At 37.4% G+C, this 23,542-nt stretch overlaps 2 protein-coding genes and 1 long non-coding RNA gene across 5 annotated transcripts in view; 2 read left to right on the forward strand and 1 right to left on the reverse strand.

Annotated features, from left to right (window-relative positions):
* The window catches only part of slc15a4 (solute carrier family 15 member 4), a 38,493-nt gene extending 38,084 nt beyond the window's left edge, over window positions 1-409 (reverse strand). The window contains exon 1 of one of the 2 annotated variants that reach the window (XM_020706125.2): window positions 324-409. The gene's annotated coding sequence lies outside the window, so the exon portion shown is untranslated. The remainder of the gene's footprint in view (window positions 1-323) is intronic. The other variant, XM_020706128.2, reaches the window with a different exon arrangement.
* glt1d1 (glycosyltransferase 1 domain containing 1) lies at window positions 89-23,195 on the forward strand. 2 transcript variants are annotated; one of them, XM_004072534.4, is made up of 12 exons: window positions 89-543; window positions 1,693-1,844; window positions 1,981-2,086; window positions 3,832-3,883; window positions 6,548-6,584; window positions 7,021-7,077; window positions 10,938-11,036; window positions 15,951-16,000; window positions 19,295-19,338; window positions 20,477-20,597; window positions 21,245-21,343; window positions 22,698-23,195. In XM_004072534.4, exons 1-12 carry the CDS (start codon window positions 476-478, stop codon window positions 22,848-22,850), a joined length of 1,038 nt encoding a protein of 345 aa, XP_004072582.1. In that variant the 5' UTR covers window positions 89-475; the 3' UTR covers window positions 22,851-23,195. The 2 variants fall into 2 exon arrangements, with proteins under 2 accessions (XP_004072582.1, XP_020561788.1); XM_020706129.2 differs by lacking the exon at window positions 7,021-7,077 and having other exon boundaries at window positions 22,698-23,160.
* Window positions 11,044-13,024, forward strand: LOC110015636. Its single transcript, XR_002290877.1, has 2 exons — window positions 11,044-11,287; window positions 11,339-13,024. It is a non-coding gene; the product is annotated as an uncharacterized LOC110015636 (long non-coding RNA).
* Window positions 23,196-23,542: the final 347 nt, after the last annotated feature.

A 23,542-nucleotide genomic window follows, 5' to 3' on the forward strand; every position in this document is an offset into this window, starting at 1 on the left:
TATGACTTGTAAATTTGCTGTCTTTGCGCATGCGGTGTAGTGTGGGGATGAGGAAGTGAATATTCCGCGGCTTTTAAAAAAAATTCTAACAGTTGAAAGCAATGTTATAAAATCGTCGGAAAACCTTACCGTTGTCTTGGTGGTTTTTAACAAGGTTTTAGACACGAGACGTGTCAAGAGAGACTGAAACGAGTAAAACAGTCACATGAAGCTAAGCGTGTGTTTCCGGGGGGTAATTTAAAAGACGGACTTGTAAACAATGCAAGCGTGGCGCTAACAGCCAACCAACACGAGCCGATATGTAGCCTGGCTAATAGCTTTACCTTTGGTGTAAACTTCTGGGCACGAGTCCAGGAAATGTAACACGAGCACGTCGAGTTGAGCAGCAGCTGACGCTTCCAGGTCCCGGTTTCTTTAGTTGAGTTGTTTCAATTGAATTTTGTAGCTAGGTGAACAGAACAGCCAGTTAGTTGACATGAAAATACTCTTTCTTGCCTGCCTTAAACCCAAAACTGGAAACCACACTACAGCCGAGAGAATAAGGTAATTAGAGCAGTGAGTGTGAACTGCAGCATGAACATCCGGCGTCTGCGTGGCTAGTACAGTATTTTCCATTTAACTTCAAATACTGCTGTGAACGGAATAAGGTTCTGTAGTGTTTAAGTTTCCTTTTATTTCGGTGTTTAACTTTACTTAGCCATACTGTAATTCTGTAGTCATCATTGAAGGGGATAGTCACACTCTTACGTTTGTGTGACTACATCATAAACTGCTTTGTTTGCACGTAAACTTGGGGTTGATTAATGGCGTCTGTACACACAAAATGTGAATTAAAGATCTAAAAAAAAACTGCAGAGGAAAACAAAATTCCTTTAATATATTTCATTATCAATTAAAAAGCTGACTTTTATTCAATTTTAATCTTTTTTTATCAACTGGTCATTCAACTTTCATTGTTTGGGTTTCTTAAAATAGACATTTAAAAATATAAATGTCTAGTTCCTCAATCTCAAGATCTAAAAAGCACACAATCCAAGTATTATCAGTTATCAAATCTCATGTTACAACATGTAAAAACAAATTTTGTAGTAAATCCGTACTGAATAAACATTTATTAAAACATTTGCTCCTTGTTGTTTTATGTCAAAAATATTACTTCATGCTAATATCAGATATGTAATTGGGGCATTTATATGCATGACATAAAAATGTCGGTTACAATATTTATAAAAAAGAAGTTAGAAAAAGGTCCAAATTTTAAAAGCCATCCATTATTTTCTCTTCAAAAATTGAATTTTTGTTCTCTGTTCTGCGGCTCTACCAGTTCCCACATGCAGTTTCTCTTTCTTTTCACTACTTTTAGTGCAATGGGGCATCTGGGAAATCTTATGTGTAGAAGAACAAATGACTTTTTAAAGACTTTGTAAATATGACAAAACCATGTAATTAGTGTGTTAGTGAAGGCCCCCCTCAGCTCAGCGGGTCGAATATCTAAGAAGACTCAGTATGTGAAGCTGCTGGTGTGAGGCCAAAGGCAACACACTCCCAGAAGAATATATAATGATAATCCAGGATTTGTAAACAGTCCAACTTCTGAATGATATGAGAAAGAAAAATACTTTAGAAAATGAAATGAAAGTTTCTGAAGTTGTCATTTCTACTCATGAAGCTCACATTTGTTCTACATTTCAGGTCCCACATTGAATCAGCAGGACACATTTGTGAGCTCAGACATGCAGGAGAATTTCAGTCTTCTGCTGACGTGAACAGTCTGCTGTCTCAGGATCCTCCTTTCCAAGGTGCACTGGCCATTCATCTGTACAGAGCTGGCAGACTTCTCCTGGGTAAATGTGTTTGACAAATGTTTGCACTCTTCAGGTTCCCAGAGTTTATCTGAGCTACAGTTGATCTGTAAATATCCGCTTCCTGTGTCCTGCAAAACACATCTCATTTCTGCTGTTTTTCTGCTCTTTACGACAGACGTGCAGCTCCCCTTTGGTGTCATTTTTGGCGGAACAGACATAAATGAAGATGTGAAAGTTGAACAGAAGCGAGCGGTTATGGAGCAGGTGTTGCGGAAAGCCAGGTGATGTCTCATCCAGCTGCTAGTTTGGAGTCCCGAATGTCACCAAAGAGCAATATGAGGGCTTAATATTTCCATTTTCAATTAGCCCACGTTTTTCAATATTTCTATTTAATTGGAATTACCCTTTTCTTCTGTTGACTGCATGTGTGTCAGCTAGTCTTTAGGAATATATTTTTGTAAAGTAGTGCATTTGATATATGTTAGCCACTCATCAGTGATCTTTGGACATGTTTTATGTAGAGGGTCTTTAATATGACTTGATTTGCAAACTTTCTCTCATAGCAGTTTGGTGCAGCTGTGGCCAGCTTTGAACTGCAAGCAGGAAGTAAATGTCACCACTTATACATCCTGTATATACGCGATTGCTCACATGAAATCAAAACATAATCTTAGTTTCGCCCCCTTTTGGCATACTAACATGTATTTAATCCATTGACTGCATAAGAAAACGTGACTGAGTGTGACGTCCCCCATAGAAAATGACTTACATCCAGCTCCAACCAAATGAAGTCGATTGAATGTGTTTGCCATTTTGTCACATTACGGACGTCGCCATGTTGTAGCTAGGCGTTTCTATGGCAACCACTCTCGCCAGTCAGGAGGGGGCTTGTTGGATTTCTACACCCCTTCCACTTGAAAGCAGATTAGGAGAATTGGTCAATTAAACATTTCAACGTTGACATGAGACCACATGCTTTTATTGAGGCATTTGATTGGTCAGTTTATAACTTGAATAACTTGCACCACAAAAATATAATTAAAAAAATTAGGATTAGCAAGAACATGTAAAAAAAAAGGTAACAGAGCAAAAGTGGTTATTCTGACAGATAGAATAACTAAGCCAAAATCACAAAGTCTGTGTGATTTTGGCTTCTTGGAGTTGGCAGGTACTTCCTAGTTGGAACACCAGGCAGGAGGGGTCACTCAGTCCAGTCCTCATATACAGTCAATGATTTAACCTCAGTGGTTTTTTTCTTGATTGAAACGAAGCACACATCCGCCATTATTGCTTCTCATGATTTAAATCCGATTGACTGTAGTTACAGTTATGTATATGTTAAAAAAAATGACAGAAAAGAAGAACTCAAACCAAGCATGCAACAGCTTCCTGTAGCAGACTGTGGCTTAAAAGGACTAGGAAATAGTCTAATTCCAGCTCTGAAGGTTGTGTGTTTTCCACGATTTACCCCAATTGACCAATGAACACTCATCAGTATCCTGTGACCCCATGTCCCACCATCTTCCTTCATTATGTCAAAGGAAGAATGCAGGGAATTTATTTAGTGAAGCTCCGGGTATAATCACCTTCTGGGAGAACAGAGATCAAGCTGCTGCAACTTCAAACAATCCTCTCCCCTCCTGCTGTTATTGCCTCCTCACTCAAATTTTGATCTTGAAATTCAATCACCACACAGAACCTGTTGGCCCACTTTACAATGCGCTCCTATTCACGTACATTTATTTCCCCCCTATAACCCCCCACTGCTTTCTGCTCTACTTTTTTTTGTTGCATTCTTCGTTTGTTCCTCCTGAAAGTCTTTTGCCTCCTGAGGAGCTTGCAGTTTGCAGCCAATATACTATTTTTTTTATTCTACTGTCTTTTATTTGCTGCCTTTTCAGCTGCTGTTGTCATCGATTGCAAAATGATTTCATTTTTGCGTCTCTTATGAAAATTCATATGATAAAATGCCTGGACCAGCAGTGATATTTATAGCAGTTTTTGCTTTCTTTTTCTTCCCAATTAGGTTTGCAGTTGCATTTACGACCAAACTGAAAGAAGAGGCAGAAATTCACTTGGTATGATTACACAATTTAAAAAAATAATAATTGATTGTGTTCATATTTTTTCATCTTTTCATAGCATTAATACACTGGGTTGAAAGTAGGAAACGTGAAGAGGTTAAAACTCAAACTAGAAAAAAGATAATGGCGCCTTGCCACCTCTGGCCATTAAAAAGATGTCAAGCTAGCAACTAAAAATAATGATAATATAGTGCACCTCCTTCCCCTCAGATGATAAAACATCCCAATATTAATAAAAGGATTTAAAAAAGGGAAACCGTTACATCTGAAGCTTCAAGGACCAATCACCTCATTATATGATTATGCTGTTATAATCTAATAACAACACGGACACTTGTTGCCAAACTCTTACGTGTTTGTAAGAGTTGGTATTCAAAGAAAATCAACTCCTTTCACTTTTCATCTAACAGTTAACTTGTTTTGATGCTGCAGACCTGTGTCTGGAGATTCAACAATTATTTAATGGCTCCAATTTGTCTTGACTTTAATGAATCCTCTGACAATCTGACTGCAGTCCTCTGTGACTGGCAGTTTTCCAGCAGAAAAACCACCACCTGCCAGAAGCTTTTCTAAAACATAAAGATCTGTTTGCAAACTCCACACATGCATTAGTATTGATAGCATTTCCATTTTCCTGTCATTACCGTTAAAACAAACCTTGTCTGCATGCACTGAAGAGGGGTTTGTTTTAGAAAATAGCTCAAAATAGCTATAAAAAGCTCAAATGTCCCAGTTTTGTATTGATGCCTAAATCCACACAGCAGTTGTGGATTTGCGCAGAGATAGAAACTCTCTCAGGTTTGCAGAACCGGATGCATGATGCACAGATGCTAGATCCCCTTTATTTTTCGTGTGTTTGATCGCCTCTTACATTCTTGTTGTGAAACACTTGACTATCTGACTTAAAACTAAAGAGACTTGATCTGCTGCTGAAAGACCCGCTCAGATGACAGTCGTGTTGTTGATGTTTTTAACGTGTTCTTGTGACATATTTCTGGTGATAAAGGACATATATAAAGAAAATTATGATTATAATTTCATTTCTGAGAATTTCTTTATTCCAATCGTTGCGAATCAGAAGCAGATGAAAAAAATGCCGCTAGGAAAAGATTGCATGTGTGACACAGAAGCATCGGTGCGCCACAAGCTCCCTGCCCTGCCCCATTCTCATGCATCCACTTGTAGAGGACTAGATCCTTGTACACACCTTCCCATTCATTTGAATGGGAAGGTGTCCAAACTTTTGATCTGCACTGTAGGTAGTAACAAAATAAAATCTGGGTGCTTCTGCTGGTACAAAGTCAAGCTTTTTGGTAAGAAAACATTCAGACTCTTTTATGCTTCACACAATAGTCACAAACGAGTGGGTCCTCAATGGATTAACATAAAAATATAAACATATTAATATTTCTTTCACATTTGCACTTTTTACTTAAAAATTCTGCTCGTTGCAACTTTTTACCTCCTTACTATGACCCCTTTCCTTTTCTCCAGTGACATAATACTCCACAAGGTGCTCATGAGGAATGTTGTGAAACCAGGCTTTTATTTTCCGTTCCCAAATTGGTGCAAACCAGGAAGTAACAAAGGGTGCAGTTCCTGAAAAAAAGAAAAAGAAAATCTCACAGAAACCTGATCTCAGAGAGGGGAGCAATTTCTATTTGACTTTTATGTTAAAAAAAAAGTCAGATTGTATACCAAAACTAAAATAATGTGTATATAGTGTGTGTTTCTTTTTTTATTTTAACATCAATATGCGACGCCTTTAGAGAGGTGATTTTGGTTTTTACCCAGATGTGCAGATTTGGTTAAGTTGTAGTTCAAATATCAGCATTATATTGGGCGTTTATGGATTGACAAGTCAGTGGAACCAAAAGAGTTTTAAAGTTCACTCCGTCCTCACATTTGACCTTTTTGAAAATGTTGTAAAAAAGGGGCTTTACAGTAAACATGCCCATCCCACCTCAAAGGCTATTTTTCACCACGCAGAAACCAAAGGAAGACATCAGATCGTGGATCTGGTGTTTTTATGGCTCTATGGGAAACTGAGTATTAAATCTTTACTTCTGTGTTTTTTATTTTTTTTATTGTGCCTCTTTGACAAATCAAGTCATAAAGCCAAAACGTCTTAGTTGTAATTTTACAGCACTTCAAAACGCGGTTTGCATCAATAAAAACCACACACTCAATTATTTTCCTTTGCCTATAATAGTGTAGCATTAAAACAGCATTTTTGTTGCTTTATTTTCAGAGTAGAATCCACCCGTAGGCTGCAGATTGAATCAAGTGACATTCTTTATTTCTTCCATTAAGTTGCAGACAACAGGCGGAGAGGACAGCCACTTAGAGGCCTGGCTGTGAATTTAGCTGTGACACAAAACACACACACACACACACTGAATAAATTGGACATGAATTCTTGATTTATTTGTTTTTCTCTTGTATGATGAGTATCGTAGTACCCTCTTTATCACAGCAACCCTTCTCTACTTAAAGTTAGTCTTTATGATACATGCTTTGAGTACAAAGCGCATTGAAGTCAGGTTTCTGTCATTGCTAAAAAAAACAAAAAAAGAGCAACACCAATCGTAAAAAATGTGTGTAAAAATAAAAAAATTACAAATTGATCTGAACTAATCATTTTTCTTTTTTTTGAAGATGTCACAGAGCAGTAAGATCTACCTGCAGCCTCAAGGTAAGGATGTGAGTTGATGATCCACAGGTGTGGATTATATGATGTCTTTACTTGACAAGCCATTAAAATCTTATCAGAATTTGCTTTGACATTTTGTGTTTTATTATAAATACTTTCAGAAGTACAAAGTTGCCGCTGGCCAACAATTAGGTCAGCCCGGAAACGCTCTTATCCGCTGTTTCTTGCCAACAGCCTTGTTTGGCAAGTGGTGTCCCTTTACAGATTAGGCAGCGCTCCAGTCAACCGCCTGGCAGAGCATCCTGGTCATATAAGCATATTTTCTCTGCTTGCTAGTAGATTTTAATCATAACAAACTCTTTTTTTTAAATAGAAGTGTACAAATGATTTTTATGTTTCCCCGTTAATCTAATAATATTTATTTATGTTGGTGCTTTAGACTTCCTGTGTTTTGTTTTTTCTTTTGTTTGTTTTAAAGGTATCCAAACAGAAGTGGCTGACAATTTCTGCTGGACTGAATTCATGAGAAGCTCAGGTACTGTAAGGCTGCTTAGGTTAGCTATACTGCTCAGCACAAAATATAATCATCTCTGTCCTCTGTCATCCAAACAATGACTTCTATAATGGTGAGATGTCTAAATTTAGTGGGAGGATGTGTGTGTGCTCTCAAGAAACCTTTGGAGAGCTGGTGTTTGTGTAAGTAATGACAAAAAATGGAGATATAACTTGACAAAAATGTTATTTTTTTGGTTCCTATTAATCACTGGTGTGTTCAGTATTGCTCATGTGACATCATTTAAAATGTTTTAACTGCCAATTGGTAAAAACTTGGATCAAAAACACTGGAGAGCGCTTCGAAATCTCAACTGACTTGCAAACCAAACAGATTTTTCATCCCTGCTCAATTAACCAGCATCCTTATGTGAAACATATGGCAGTATTGCAAGTTCACATTGCTAAAACATCTTGGCCATATGCGTCCCAGAGTAAATTTGTTTCTATCTGAGTGATTCGATACTCAGGACTTAAGCTGCCCGCTTGTCTTTAAACCAGCAAACATGCATGTTCATCCAGAGTGTGCAGTGCACTGGAGCTGCTGCGGCGGGAAAGCACTTTCCACCGCCTTATCTCCACCGCTCTCCCGTCTTCCATTCGAATAACTCCGTACGTGTTCACCTGCGCCTCTTAGAAACAGCTCGGGATTTAAATTTGACATTGCAAGATAATGTCCGTCCCAAGTACATTACTGCTCATCGAGAGCTCCGCTGAGCAGCAAGTAACATGTGATTTATGGCTCCCGAGTTCAGCCATTTATCACCACGGTTTCACAGTGGCTGCAAGTAATACAAATTTTACGCGCTCATTTCGCCATTTGTTATACCTGAGGTAAAAGTCCCCATTTTTGTTTGGTTGCTCAGACATGATGAAAGCTCTGCGGTCTGTTTCAGAGTTGTTTGCAGAGCTCCAAACGCTGGCCCAGTTTCTGCTCACTCAAGTCCACTTCTATCGGGCAGATGGAAGCTATGGCCGAGACTTTTTGTTTGCTGCAGCTGTGGAGCCGCAGCACGTGCTCTGGATTTTCACTTTATATTAAAAAGATTAGTGGATGTCGTTCCGAGGCAAAAGCTTTCATTCAGAGAAATTGATTCTAGAGTACAGAGAACTGCAGTCGTTGTGAAAAATGGAAATATCTTAAAGAAGGTTCAGTGGCTGCTGGCTCGTCTTCAGTCTAAAATCGCTCCTCCTGCTACATTTTCACCCACTTTGAGAGCTCCGATAGTCTCAGCATCTTTGCTCACATTGCAGTTAACATCTGACGTAACATGTCATGTATCTGTGTGTACTTTTATCGTCACATGTACTCCTAGCACAGCAGGGGGCACCATCCTGCTCCTACTTTCTTTCCCCCCAAGATCTTTTTGGATTTCCAGTTGTTTTATTATCTCTCCATCTGGTTTTTAAGGAATGTTTTCTAAAATGCAAAATTTATATTGTGTCCCTAACAGGCATGTGGTGCAGATTTATCTTTAAACATTTATGAATAATTACCATTTTGTGTGCCGCCCTTATTCTGCTGCAGCAACATCAAATGAAGATCTATGACTTTCTTGAATACACATTTTTGTGGTATTCTAAAGATGTTGCAGCTTTTTAAAGACCTGTTTAAAAAACACATTATGCTCTTGTGTTTTTCCTTTAGCATAATTTTTGCATGTGTGCTTTTTTTGTGTGTCAATGCTTTAATATAAACGGGATCAGAAACATCCCAAACAAACAAAGACGCACGCACACACACACACAAACTGATTAATCGTTTTGTTGCCCATAATGCCCCTCTGAACTCAAAAACAAGCGTTTACATAGGAACCTAGAACTACAGAGAGAAAAAAACAATATAGCTGCTGGCACAACTGATGATTTGCACAATATGTTTTTCCCTGCAGAGGAAAGATGAATTGGGTCTCAGATCCGAAGGCAGGTTCTCATTTGTTTGGAATGTCTTTCACATTCTGGCAGTTCTGTGCTTTCAGGTATCAGATATTATTTCTGCACATTTTAGTCATGTTTGTGTAAGATCTCAGACATTTCTTTCAATGCATGTGAGACCGATAGAACGCAGATGAAATATAGAGGCTGTTTGGAAATTCAGCTTCTGGATCAGGGTCAAGGCCCTGACTCAAAGCTGGCATTTTAAGAAGCTCCTAATAGCATTAAAAGAGCCGCTTGAGCTCCTGATCTGGACTTATCTGGCTGCCAGGGATTTGACTTGACTCACAGAATCTGACCATGTACTGTCTATAACATGTCTGTCTATAACATTGTTTTCAAAAAATACTACGATACTCCCTGGTTTCCATTTCTTCAGTTACAAGCTTCATTCCTCAAACATTACCTGTTTATAGGCTGGCTGATTTTTTTTTTTCCATTGTTAGCTAAATGCTCTTGAACATGCGCATTAAAAGTTAAATTAATGCCCTTTTTTAGAAAAATTTCATTGAAAATATGCTTTCATAGTGTCTACTAACTTCCACTTTTATAAAAGACTTCAAAAGTCAATATATACATACTATGGCAAAAATAAAAGAACCTGATGTCCTGTTATGGGTTGATGTACGGTGTTTTATCTTTAGAAGCTAACTTTCAATCTTGTTTAAAGACCCACTCTGATAAAAAAAAAATAGTTTTTTTGATGGAGAACAGATATTTTAAAAAATGAAGCATAGCATTTCTGAGTACGGTATTTCCTTATTCAAATCACTGTGAATAAGGAGCAGATGAAAAAAATGCTGTTTGAAAATTGATTGTATTTATTATGTAGAAAATATAATGGAGGGCTAAAAGTTCCCTGCTCTGCTTCATTCTGATTTAACTACTTGTAGATGACTAGATTCATGTACATCCTTGTTTTTCTCTTCTGAGCTAGCATCTGGCTCATAACTTTAGGGCTGGATAACTCCAATATTGCTTATCATTTTTGTTGCACCAGCATACTTTAGTTTGGTTGGGGATGTTGGGGGACTGTAAGCTAGCAGGAAAGCATGTAAACAAAGGCTTGATGGGAAGTCAGAGCAGGCTCAGTTACGGGGGAGGGGGGGGGGTGATCCCACCCTCGACACAGGGGCAAAGTTTTGATGAACTACACCTGCTCTGAAGAGACTGTCATAAAAAAAAACAGGATTTTTGATTATGGCTACAAACTAAATAATCATAATTGAAAGACCAGTGGGAACACTAATCTCTTGAGCTTAGAATAGCCCGATAGGTGATCGGAGTGGAACTTCCATCACTGTGTCTGTGATCTGTATATTTACATTATTTGCTTTAGATTTGTAGAAAAATAACTTGAATAGTGTTTGTCTAAGTCCCTCCATCCATTGGTCTGGTGATCCATATTTATACATCCTTCTTTTTATTCAGCCAACCAGCCAATCATATCTCAGTCTGTCTCTCCATCCATCATAAATGTTGCCAGTCCATCTTATGGTCACATTAAGACACACTATACTAACACAGGAAATTCAAATTTACTGAATAGGCTAAATGTCATTACTACTTCTGTGAGGTTTTTGTTTAAAATGATTTGGTCCTTTCACTGATAAGTTATTAATCAATTATGTTTTTTTAGTCTGATGATGAGTTAAGTAAAGAATGATCAAGAGTGTATTGAGTTAATTCTGGGACATGCTCAACCATTGGGGATGATGCTACTCTTTCTAGAGCTAATGTAATCCAACCCTTCCAGTGGGCTCTTTCTGCCTTCTGCTGGCATATTAGTCACTGCTGTCTTATTTTTCTCTTGACCTTGGGTGATGTATGGCTTTCATTATCTGCTGATGTACTTGGGATGTTCATTATGCAGGTTTTGATGTTGTGCTGTTTCTGGCTCTTTTCCAGGTGTAGAGAGTGAACATGTGGATGAGCTCCGTGTCTTCTTGTTAGTGTGTGGTCTGAGAACTGTCAAGGACCCTCTCTATTTGGTGGAGGCGTTTTCAGGTATACTCAGTAATGAACTATACCTTTCAATACACATCCAGGTTGTCTATATTACTTTTTTGTTTTCTTTTCTTGTTTTTTTTTTTATAAATCAATATGCAAATGGGCTATTGGTCAGTTATTGCCCTAAACATGCCCCATTTTCATTCCTATAATATTACAGTCTGTGAAATCAAGTATTTTGCATTTTGGGTAAATACATCAGGTCCTACTCACAACTGCCCCTATGGGTGGATACGGGGCATCTGCAGGTGAAAAATGAGCAAACCTGTGCTGGGAAAGCAGGGAGCGGGCATCTGCAGGTGAAAAATGAGCAAACCTGTGCTGGGAAAGCAGGGAGCCTGCAGAAAATATCAAATGTACAAGCCCACAGAGTGAACTTGTTAATGCACCATTTTTTCTATGGGTATGCTGTGAGCAATAGGTCAATTCAATTTAATCCAATTATACTTTTTTAATCCCACGAAGGGAAATTTAAGAAACATCTTATGGTCACATTAAGACACATAGGTAAGCAAATCAGATGCATTGGTGTTGGATGGATTTTTCCTTCTGCACAATCTGACTGTTTGAAATAATGCAATTAGACATTTAGAGTGTGGTCTGCATGGGTATTCTACAGGCCCCTCCGAATCTCCTGCACACCTCATACATGCAGCACTTGCGTCCGATCAGTAAGGAGCCTTTTCTCACACCTTACTAAAGATTAGAGTGCACCATAAGGACACCGGGGCATTGTCATAAGTTTGTGCAATTTACATGACCCTTATGAATGCTTCATAATACCGTTTCTACACGCACGAAAATGGTACGTTCCATACTCAGCTGTGCTCCCTTTAAGATGCAACCCCTCCTGTCTACGACCCTCCACTGACCAGGGCAACCCAAAAACCTGCAGCACCTATACTGGTAAACCCCTGTCATGCATGTGACTAAGGCATAAAGATAACCTTGGTTGTGAATTGGTTCTGCATGACTAAAGTAAATTTAAGTAAATAAAAAAAAATCCTTTTAATACATTTTGACCAGAAAATCTTACAGGGATTTCAGTACAGACCATTTCACACTGAGTCAAACAAGTTAACATTTGTTTTAATTCAGTAAAAAAAAGTCTAATAGAAATTGAAGTTTTTGCTGATGGCTGTGCCATCTTAAAAGTAATTAAAATGGAGACTCAAGAATTGAACTACCAAGACATTTTTAAATCTGTCTCTTTAATTTAATAAAAACAGGTAGTCATTGTAGAGGAAAGGACTCATGTCTTTCTTCAACCTCAGAAGAAGAGGCAGATTGTCTGCTTGTTTGCATTTAATGAAGTCTAAGCCTCCTGCTAAGTGGCACAAACTGAACTTAGTGCATTTTACACGATAGATGCATAAAAAGAGAATATACATAAGTGATTGTTTACTTTTAGATGTTGCTTTTTGTAGTTTTTGTTTTGCAAAGCATAAGCAGAGTTGCACATTTCCAGCAGGCTCTTGCTAGTTAACGAGAAGGATCTCCATGTGAATCAGTGGTTTACAAATGTTTTGTAATTAGCAGCACACAACAAGTATGTCTGCTACTTTAAGAGTCTGCTGCTGTGTAAAATGCAGTTTGTAATTTAATTGTACTCAATGTGATGAGAAGCAAAGGGTTCTTTTTTATTTTCTTTTGCAAATCCCAAGACTCAAAGTTGCAGTTCAAATCAGGTTTCAGTGAATATGAAAATGCATGATCACAGAAAGCCACCAGGAAAAGAGCAAAGAGTAGTTCATGATGATACAACCTGTGTGCAATAATATGTCTGCACTGCCAAGAAAAAGAAAACAGACTCCATTTTCTAGACTGCCGTGTCTTCAGCTTTACATAATATTTGAATGAGCATTATTTAAGTCCCAAACTTTAAACTCAAATCAAGTTTCAAGTTCCCGCTATATTTGTTTAGTTTTTCATTAAAGGTCTGTTCTCAACAGACTTCATCTCAAAGCACTGCACCAACAATCCAAGAAAACATCAAATGACAAAATATTTGATGATTTTATATTCCAATTTGATTTAAAATTCAAGTTTACATCTTCATTAAATAAATCAAACATACCAAGTGCTGCTTTTCTCAAGCATGGAAACAGGGCACTTAGGTTTAATTATATGAGAATAAAAGCACAAGACATTCAGGTCTCATTTCTCTTAAAGGAAATTTAAATTCTAAATCAAATATTCCAAAACTGAGACAATGAATTTGTATCATTTTGTTTGGATGGATTGAAGATTATTGTCTCTTTTTATTTTTGCATTAGCAAACAAGAATCTTTGGAGTCAATCAGTCCTAATTTTAAGACTATTTGACCCTGTATCTGGCTCAGTTTGCCTGCCGCCTGCCCCGGCTCTCGCCTGGATCCTGACCCCTCTGTCTCTGTCCTCTGATGATCTTATGCCTGTTATCGACACCTGCCTGACTGTGATTTACAGTGGTGGTCAAAATTGTTGGTACCCCTCGGTTAAAAAAGAAAGTCCACGATGCTCACTGAAAGGACTTGAAACGTTAAGAAGTAACAATAAATTAAAATGTATTAAAAAATTAAATAATCAAAATCAGCCATTACTTTTGAGTCATTGATTAACAGAATTATTTAAAAAAACAAACTAATGAAATAGGGCTGGACAAAAATGATGGTACCCATAACTTAATATTTTTTTGCACAACCTTTTGAGGCAATCACTGCAATTAAAGGGTTTCTGTATTTGTCAATGAGCCTTCTGCACCTGTCCAGAGGTATTTTGGCCCACTCCTCATGAGCAAACTGCTCCAGTTGTCTCAGGTTGGATGGGTGTCTTCTCCAAATGGCGTGTTTCAGCTCCTTCCACAGATGTTCAATGGGATTCAGATCTGGGCTCATAGAAGGCCACTTCAGAATAGTCCAACGCTTTTCTCTAAGCCATTCTTGGGTGTTTTTGGCTGTGTGATCTGGATCGTTGTCCTGTTGGAAGAAGCTTTCTGACATTAGGCAGCACACTTCTATCCACAATGCCTTGATAATCTTGAGATTTCATTTGACCTTGCACAACTTCAAAACACCCTGTGCCAGATGCAGCAAAGCAACCCCAAAACAGAACTGAGCCTCCTCCATGTTTCACAGTAGGGACAGTGTTCTTTTCGTTGTATGCTTCATTTTTGAGTCTACGAACATAGAGCTGATGTGCCTTACCAAAAAGCTCCAGTTTTGTCTCATCTGTCCAAAGGATATTTTCCCAGAAGCTTTGTGGCTTGTCAACATGCATTTTTGCAAATTCTGGTCTCAGTTTTTTATGATTTCCTTTCAACAGTGGTGTCCTCCTTGGTCGTCTCCCATGAAGTCCACTCTGGCTCAAACAAGGACGAATGGTGCGATCTGACACTGATGTACCTTGATCTAGGAGTTCACCTTTAATGTTCAGGGAGGTTGGCTATTGCCCCTGCTTAGAGATGGTTTTATAACCTTTACCTTTATGATGTTTGTCTATAATTTTGTTTCTGATGTCCTGGGACAATTCTCTCCTTCGCTTTCTGTTGTCCATGTTCAGTGTGGTACACACCTTTTCACCAAACAGCAATGTGACTATTTGTCTCCCTTTAAATAGGCAGACTGACTGATTATGGGTTTGAAAACAGCTGTGATGTCAATTAAAGGACATACCTGAGTTCATCATGACACCCAGGGTAAATATTTCTCAGTCTTTTATGGAGGTACCATCATTTTTGTCCAGCCCTATTTCATTAGTTTGTTTTTTAAAATGATTCTGTTAATCAACAACTAAAATGGCTGATTTTGATTATTTAATTTTCAGTACATTTTAATTTATTGTTACTTTTGAACATTTCAAGTCATTTCAGTGAGCATTGTGGACTTTCTTTCTTTAACTGAGGGGTACCAACAGTTTTGTCCACCACTGTAGCTTTGTGGACTTTTTGCTGAGATAATAAATCTGCTGCATCTGGATCCGGCTGTCTGCCTGTTCTTGATACAGAGACGCATCTTTTGGTCACCCAGTAAAACAAGAGACTCAAGTACAGCAGAGCTGTTAAAAGAAGAGACAACCTGTGAAAAGTTTTAATCAAAAATAATTATTAAAAAAAGGGCTAAAATGCTTTCAGCAACATTTAGATTTACCAAAAGTAATACAGTTTAAACACGGTTGGATCCTTTTCTTTTTTCTTTCTTTTTTTTAATTTTATTTTAATTATTTGATTTTTAACTGTGTTTTACTGTATGTCTAGCAATTAGGGCAGAGGGCAGCTAACGGGAAGAAATGATGTTAAGAGAGCCACCGTTCATAGTACAGGAGGGATAACATAACATTGGGTGAGTGGGGAAAAAACAGGTTACACCAAGTTGACTCTTAATCCAAGTATAATTTTTGCACCTACTTGTACTCCCTGAAATACTTAAACATAGTTTTTCATCATTTGTTTTTAGTTTTGCAATAATTTAACAATATTTCAAAGGGATTGTGTGGATGGAGCAGGCATTAAAACATGATTTTAGATGAAAAAAATCAATAGGAAGATGAATTTACAGATTTTGAACTATATTTTGACTTGCAAACTTTGTCCATGTATCCCTATTATGATTATGATTGCTATCTTCAAAAGAAACTTTTTTTTTTGAAGCGAGAACTGTAATAGATTAAGAAGATGGGCTTTTTATATATAATCCTTTTTTAATCTGACTTTCAAAGCAGAGTTTTGGTTACGAGGCAGCACTAGAGGGAGTCAATTTGTATATTAATGTCTACATGAGCTTTTTCTTGGAATTAGATTTTACAGTTCACGTGCAAAAATTCTTTGAAAAGGCTGCTGTATTAATCTTCGGAATTGTATTGCTTTCTACGTCCCGTCCTACAGTCTAATTAAAAAGTTTTGTTTTGACAACACTTTCTATTTGTGTCTTTCAGCGTGGCATTGCAAAAATGTTCCAAATATACTCATAATTCTTGGACCAAATGTAAGTAATTGTTTTAATTTCTTTAATCATTGGTTTTTTACTGTTTTTTTCCACTTTTAGAGAGGCTTTCTCTACAATTTAGTGTGTATGAAAACGTCATCTGAGAGTTCAGGGAGCCTCTAATTTGAAGCAACAGCGATCCAGTCTTTAGCTGGAAATAAGAAAAGACGTGGAATGTTTTTAGTGTTAGCAATGGCAGTGACACCATATCTTGATCTAAATATATCAGTTTTCATTTCACTGATCCATTTGACTAATGACCTGTATTGAACTCTCTTATTTTAACTGGTAAATGTTGCCATTTGCAGATGTAAATCACAGCTATAATTTGATTCCCAGTCACACACTGTAATCCACTTTTCCCATGAGAACTCCTTCTATGAGCTTCAGTAGTAAAAAAGTTGCAGTCATCTGGTTGAAAAAAAAAAGGAAAAATTTATATTTTAAACTGATATATTTAAAGTGTTTTTGTTTTGCAGAATTGAAATCTTAAATTCATGAAAAAGTTTAGTGTCTGAAAAAAAACTTCTTAGTTTTCAGAAAAACCACAAGCTTGTTTTGAAGACCCAATCCAATAGAAATGTCGTTTTTGGTGTTTTTAACAAGTTCTTGTGGATTATTTCTGATGATGGAGGACACAATTAAAGAAAATGAGATTAAAATTGCATTTCTATATATTAAAATTGTGGTTTATTAGGAGCAGATGAAAAAATGACGTTTGAAAGAGAGCTTTGTCATGTAAAATAAAACAATAGGCTCTGCTTTGAGTTCTCAGTACCGGGGAGAGGAAAGGGGGGCGGGGTCTGCATCAACACTCCCGCCCAAGTCCTGCCGCTCTGCAGAAACTATGTTCTAGATACGATCCAGGTTTTTTTATTTTGACTAAAAACTGCATAATCCTAATTCAAGACCACCAGGAATGCTTTCAAATAGATCAAAGGAAGATCCGAGTGGGACTTGGATCTTGGCCAAATTTATGAATGAGTTTTATTTTGAATCTCTCAATTCTGTTATCATTTGTGTTTGGGTTTTTACCTTATTTCACTTTTCCATTATTGTGCTGTAACACAGCACCAGCTTCTTAGCATTAACCGTTTTTCTGTTACCTGTCCTGTGCAGGGGTCACTGACTGTCCACTGATCAACCATTTACAGTCCCTGCAGTTTCTTTATTTATTTATTTTTTTAGCTCAATGTAATTAAAGAAAACTTTGTTTAGAGTGACATTGATATTTCTATTTGAATTTACTGTATTTGACTTTTTTATGATTAAATTTAAGCTATAATGATTAAAATTAAAGAATCGAACACTGAATATTCTACAGTCTGTGTATCAAGGACCTGTGTATAAATGCCACATTAGTGAATAAATCACCTTTTTGATTTAAATTTAGCTTATTTGAAATCAAAGCTGATGGAGTAGCACAAATGAATCACTAAAATGTAAAATAAATTATAAAAAAGAAGTCACATGACCACAGAAGTTAGAATATTCCTAAATGATAGAAACAACTTCTATTAAAAGGGATCTTTTTTAAACATTCACTTTGTTTTGAAGAGATTTCAAGCATCGTGATTCTTGCCCTTACGCCTGGCAGATAGAAATGACATTAAAGTAAATGCCAGAAGCCTCACTGAACCGTTTTGTGTGTATGTTTGTGTGTCTTTTTCAGTATTGTTGTTTTTTTTTTTTTCTCATTTCATTCCCAATCTCCTCCTCATTGATTTCTCTGTTTGTTGTCCTCCTCTTCTCTTCCTCTTGACTTGCTTTGATCTGGCATCAGTGTGCAGTACTTTAGCACTTATTGCTTCTTTCAAACAGTGGTATCGAGCAAAAGGTATGTTCTTTTGCAGTTTTAGTCAAAAACAACTCAATTAGCCGCCGCTGCCGCCGCCATGTGCCCATATGTCTTATTACTGCTTTCTTGCTCTGCTGTGCTTTTAATGAAATGCTTGGGTGGAAGCAGAGATGTGCAATTCATCTTGTTCCCTTCAGATCACAGTACATGTTTTGTTTAAGATATACATTTTGAGATAAGCAATATAGGAAGTTAGCTTTATAGGATCAACAAGGTCATTATTTTGTGGTTAAACAGAAACAAAAAGGAAAACAGAAGGAGTCAAATCAAACGCAAAATAGGGACGGTAAGCAAAATGAGACATGTCTTGCTCAGATTATAAAGATGTTCTATAAATTCCCCCTCATAACAAGCACTCTGGCTGAGCAACATCTGTCATTAAGAGGAAAATTCAGGTCAGCGATGTTTGTCAGCTCTGACACATCTCGCTCTCTTATAACTGTTTTTTTATTAAGCGCTTCAGTGTTACAGCGCATTGTAAAACAATCATAATAAATTCTACGGATATAATGTATATTAATGTCATCTGTCTTATATGAAAGGATCCATTTAGCTGCTTTTGTGATCACCCCTAAGGAAATTTTCTCCCAGCTGCAGCTCAGTAACAAAAAAGAAAAGCAATAAAGTTTCTTTTTTTTTATGATCATAAAAATGTATTTGATGCAGAATTTTTGGGGCATATCATTTTGGTACAAAAAAGTAGCAGTTTGCGTTGCAGCATCTTTGACCCAATTTGCTCTGCTTTGACATTTCCGTGGACAGGCTAATGCATGCAAATCCCACATTGAAATTAATCAGATTGAACACCCACCCTGCCCTGACCCCAATCTCTAAAAAAACAGGATTTAAACCGAATCATTTTTTTTATGATATAAATTGTTGTGTCATTGTTAAGTTCATCTCTGGACCGTGTGGACACGTGGAGGGTAAACAGAGCCCCAGGCTGACAGACAGATTGGAGCAGCATCTGCACTGGTGCCAATACTCCCAGCAATCTGTTTTGGTGAAGATCAAGCTTTCACAAAAAAACAAAGCTGATGATTAACTGGTCAATCCAACTTCTAAGCTTCGCCAGGTGAAGCTTGGAACTTGGTAAGCTTGGTTAATCTAAGTACAATCTAAGTACCAGTTAATCTAAGTCCAAGTATCTGAAATGAGCTTCGTGGGACGTGTGGTGGTTTGGTTCACTCCTGAGGATGAGGGACTCAACCCCCCACAGGTGATGGAGGACAGGGACTGCTCCGTTTGGTTTGAGCATCTTACAGAAGTGCTGCAGTTAGTCAAAACGTTTCTGCTCTTGTTAAATCCCCAAAAGTTCACAACACACGTCCCATTTATTCCATTTTAGTAATTTCCTAAACTGCTTGTGAGGGTGTCAAGCTGTTCTTTAAAAAAGCAATTATTTGTCATGATAGACACTTTATTTCTCCCTCCAGATTGATCCAGTTCTTACAGCTGAAGTCAAATCTGCTGTTAAAAGGTAAAGTAAATCCTCAAGAGTAAGAGTATAGCTTCCTTTGAATTTTAGAGTTTGAGGTTTTTAAATGAATGAAACCTCCCCTTCTGAACAAAGCACAGACGTCTGACAATTTAAATAAAGTGAAAGGTCTGAGCACTAACAGTTGCAGAACCATCATTGACAGGCTGTAATATATCCAGCATTTCATGGTTTTTCTCTATTCTGTGTTTATTTGGGTCCGAAGCAGAATGTTTTAAGCCTTTAATAACCAGTTTTTTTCCCTGATAGACGGATTCTCACATTCTGTCTGTACTGACCTCTCTTCTTACTCCCCTGGAAGATGTGTGCCATTAAAGTGCAATACTTTTTTCTGTTTTTCCCAAGTTTTAGTTTTTGTTCTATAAAAAAGAAAATGCAATAGAATATGTTCATTTAAGGCTCATTTAGGGCTGTTGGCTCAATTTGCAAACAGGACGCACTTTTAAATATTGTTATCCTTCTTTAACCAGGCAAAACCATTTAAAAGCCCACTGCAATGAAGATTGTGTTTTTGGTGTTTTTTTGCACCGGTAATGTTACGTAAGGGGCTGTAAGCTAGCGGGACAGAGCGTACACAGATGGATGATGGGAAGTAGGAGCGAGCTTACGCCGCGCCCTCAGCCACAGAACTCAGAGGTGAATTTCTACTGCTCTGTAGAAACCATGTCCTAGAAAGCTACTATTTTTTGATTTTGGTCAAACAAATGTCGTAATCATAATGAAAAGACCACTGGGAACACTTTGAAAATGGATCCAAAGATGATCGGAGTGGGACTTTAACAACAAGTTCCTATTGTACCCAAAGAAAAGGCAAGGTTGGAGAGCAGGCCTAACATGGGCTGATTTATAAAAAACTGACCAAAATTCATGTTTTCTTTTTACCCTATCTTTACATTACAACTACACAGATTTCATGAGACCTGAAAGACCTTAAAAAATATATAAATCTTGAATGGATTGTCAGCGTTTTGCCTTCAAGAGAGTAAAGACAGATTGAGACCTTACCTGATGCTCCGTGGGTGACTCATTTAGTGCAGAAGAATGTTTTTCTTGAACTTGTCTTTGCACATCACTCAGACTTATGTGGACCCCGAGTCATGCTTTGTCACTCTGCCTGCAGAACAACAGGGGTCTTCTTAGCCCACGAAAGGAGCCAACAGGAGGTGCACGCTGCTATGAAAAGGAGCTTTGCTGTTGTCAACAGCTCTGTTTCAGAGGGGATGTCAGCAGCCATTTTAGAGGTAAACATGTTTTAGCCTCTGGGGAAATCAATCAAAATAAATCTGTGGATAGCAGTGAAAAAAAATATTATATATATTTTTATATATTTTTCAGCCAATTAGCCAGTTTCTAAAAGGAAAATATTTAAGTAAAACTAAAATATTTAAGTAAAACTAAAATATTTAAGTAAAACTAAAATAAAACTGATATTTATAAAAAAGAAAATCCAAAGATCCCCTAATTATTCTTTTATGAGACATTTAGGATGGTTTGCGGAGGCATTTAAATTTGTGAATAATATTGGGTTTCTTGATGAGACACTTAGCAAAGGAGACCTGTTTTTTTCTCTGAATTACTTATTATCCTAGATTTTTTTTTTTTATTCTCTCTAATTAGTATATATATATCTATAGATAGATAGATAGAAAGAAAGAAAGATAGATAGATAGATAGATAGATAGATAGAAAGAAAGAAAGAAAAAGAAAGAAAGAAAGAAAGAAAGAAAGAAAGAAAGAAAGAAAGAAAGAAAGAAAGAAAGAAAGAAAGAAAGAAAGAAAGAAAGAAAGAAAGAAAGAAAGAAAGAAAGAAAGAAAGAAAGAAAGAAAGAAAGAAAGAGCACTTTTATATAGCAGTTGTTTTTCTTATTTTTTTATCTCTTCCCATCAGGCCATGCACCTCAGGGTGCCCGTGTTGGCGAGGAACATCCCCGGAAATGCAGCTGTGGTGCAGCATGAGGTCACTGGCTTGCTGTACTCTTCACCTCAGGTATATGGCGTCTGACCTTGTTACCACATCTGCTAAGTCCCAATAAGCCCTTTAGCCCATAAACCTATTGACTCCAAACAATAAAGTGAATAAACTCTAGCTGCCACTACTAGCCCTTATTGTTTTGCCTGTAGTTTGTCCGGTTTCTTTCTTTCTTTTACATGCGTGTCTCTCTGCACAGTGACTATGCAGTAAGCAATCCACTAACCAGAAACAAATATTACCACTAATTAGTAGTACTAACCAGGACAGCTGGAGGCATGTTTGCCTTTTAAATAAAGACTGTTTTAGATTATTAAATGTCCAATGGTGCTTAAAATGAAATTAAAAAATGCTGTCCTTAAATACACTGATGTGTATTAAGGCAACCTGTAGTGCTGCTGTAAAATGAGAAGTGCAATATTACAACTTTTAAAACTTTTCAGTTTTTTGTTTGTTTTGTTTTTAACAAGGCTGATTGATTCAAGGTCAGATAAAAAAGGAAGTCAGTTGACAGGTGGCTTAAGTGTGATGCAGTCAAGGCAGTATGCTGCAGCTTGATGTGCTGGTGGCGTTAAGTCCTCCCTGCACGTGTGCTCCGCTGAGCTGCTGCTAGGCAGATCGCACAGATGGTTTCAGCAACTTGGGTCGGATAAACCATGACCTCAGTCAGAGCTGAGGAGCACCAAGTGCTCGTCTGTGTGTCATCCTTTCTCTCATGATCTTTTTTCTCTTTTATTCCTGCGCCTTTAGTTGTTTTTGGACTTCTAAGAACATACTTTGCTAAAAATAAAAAATAAAGTAAACAGCAAAAGTTATTTAAACATGTCAATGAAAAAACGTACGCCCTATGTTTGGGCCTATAATTTTGACATAATTTATAAGCCCCTCGCTCATAAATGGAGGTTTAATCCTGTTGTTGAGGATTGATAGTTTTCATATGGCCAAGGAGAGGAGCTGCTTCCCATCAAGAGCCTCTTCACACATCACTTCAAATGAAGAGTTAAGTGTCCTGCTGGCTGGTCATAGTGGAAACCTTGTGCTCTTATTGGCTCCCTGCAGCAAAGATGTTCACTGCCATGTTGCAGCCTGAGGGCCACTTGACTTGATTTTTGTGGGAGATTTTTCTCAGCCCACTGTGATTTTGGCGTCCCCACATCTCAATTAAAGCTTATTCGACTTTTAATGAACTGTCAGCATTTCAGTTGACTTTTTTCATAAATTTGTTAAATACAGCAGCAGCTTGGTTTTGTTGAATATGAATAAATATGAAAGAGCTTCTTGTGTCTTTGTATTCTTTTCAAACTTTAAAATGTGTTTTTTTTTTTATTGAGTTTTACTTAAAAAAGTCGCACTTTTTTCTTTCTCTTGCCAGGATTTTCTACATCAGTCTCAGAGGCTGCTGTCGGATCAGGAGCTAAGGGAAAGAGTGGTCAGGAATGGAAAACTCTACGTGGAAGAACATCACAGCTTGGAAAAAGAAAGAGAAACTTATCAGCGGCTGGTGGACTCGCTGCACTCGGTGTAGGTCACGCCACTCAGCCCTGCAATTCAGGACTTCAGTAGGAAAGAGTGGAAATTATTTTATATTGTTATTTTAATTTGCACCATGTGGTCATATTTGTTTTAAATGGGGTGATGCAATATGTGAGCACAGTTATTTATATATTTATGCTTGTATAATTGATGCCAAATTGGAAATAAGTAAAAGCGCAATCCCTTTTTTAAATGTTTATTTTACAAACAAAAAAGGATGCAGACATCTCTTGCTGGGTTTTGATTTATCTGCAGTTATCTGGAAATTATGTTTGGTTGTGAGTTTGTACTACGAAAATAAATGTATTTAAACTAAAATAAATAAAATTCAACCACACTGAAGTGTCTACCATTTTCTGAGCTGAAATAAGAAAGTTGCAAACATGAACATAGAAGAAGCTTCTTTTTTTTTTTTCTTTTTTAAACGGATTTACGTAAAATGCAAAACTGTTGCTTCAAACTTCAAAGCAACATTTTGGCTACACAGACTGTTCTATGCTTATGAATGAATGAATAAACACATGACTTGGTGTTTTAGTGTTGTTTGGAAGAAACCCAAGAGGATCTGGCTGCAGTTATAATCGCCCAGAACCAGAATGCCTCAACCGTAACCGGACGTCCCCCAATATCGCTCCAAATAAACTTGATCTTAACTGGTGACCCTGGCGGTTACTGTTTTTCCAT

This window comes from Oryzias latipes, chromosome 9 (genome assembly GCF_002234675.1).
Source record: "Oryzias latipes chromosome 9, ASM223467v1".
Lineage (NCBI taxonomy): Eukaryota > Metazoa > Chordata > Actinopteri > Beloniformes > Adrianichthyidae > Oryzias > Oryzias latipes.

What these genes read in the sequence shown, in the direction of transcription:
- glt1d1 (XM_004072534.4), top strand. Translation starts at nt 476, where the DNA reads ATGAAAATACTCTTTCTTGCCTGCCTTAAACCCAAAACTGGAAACCAC. An exon ending in AGCTGGCAGACTTCTCCTGG is followed by an intron (nt 1,845 to 1,980) that starts GTAAATGTGTTT and finishes TCTTTACGACAG; the next exon opens with ACGTGCAGCTCCCCTTTGGT. An exon ending in AAGAGGCAGAAATTCACTTG is followed by an intron (nt 3,884 to 6,547) that starts GTATGATTACAC and finishes TTTTTTTTGAAG; the next exon opens with ATGTCACAGAGCAGTAAGAT.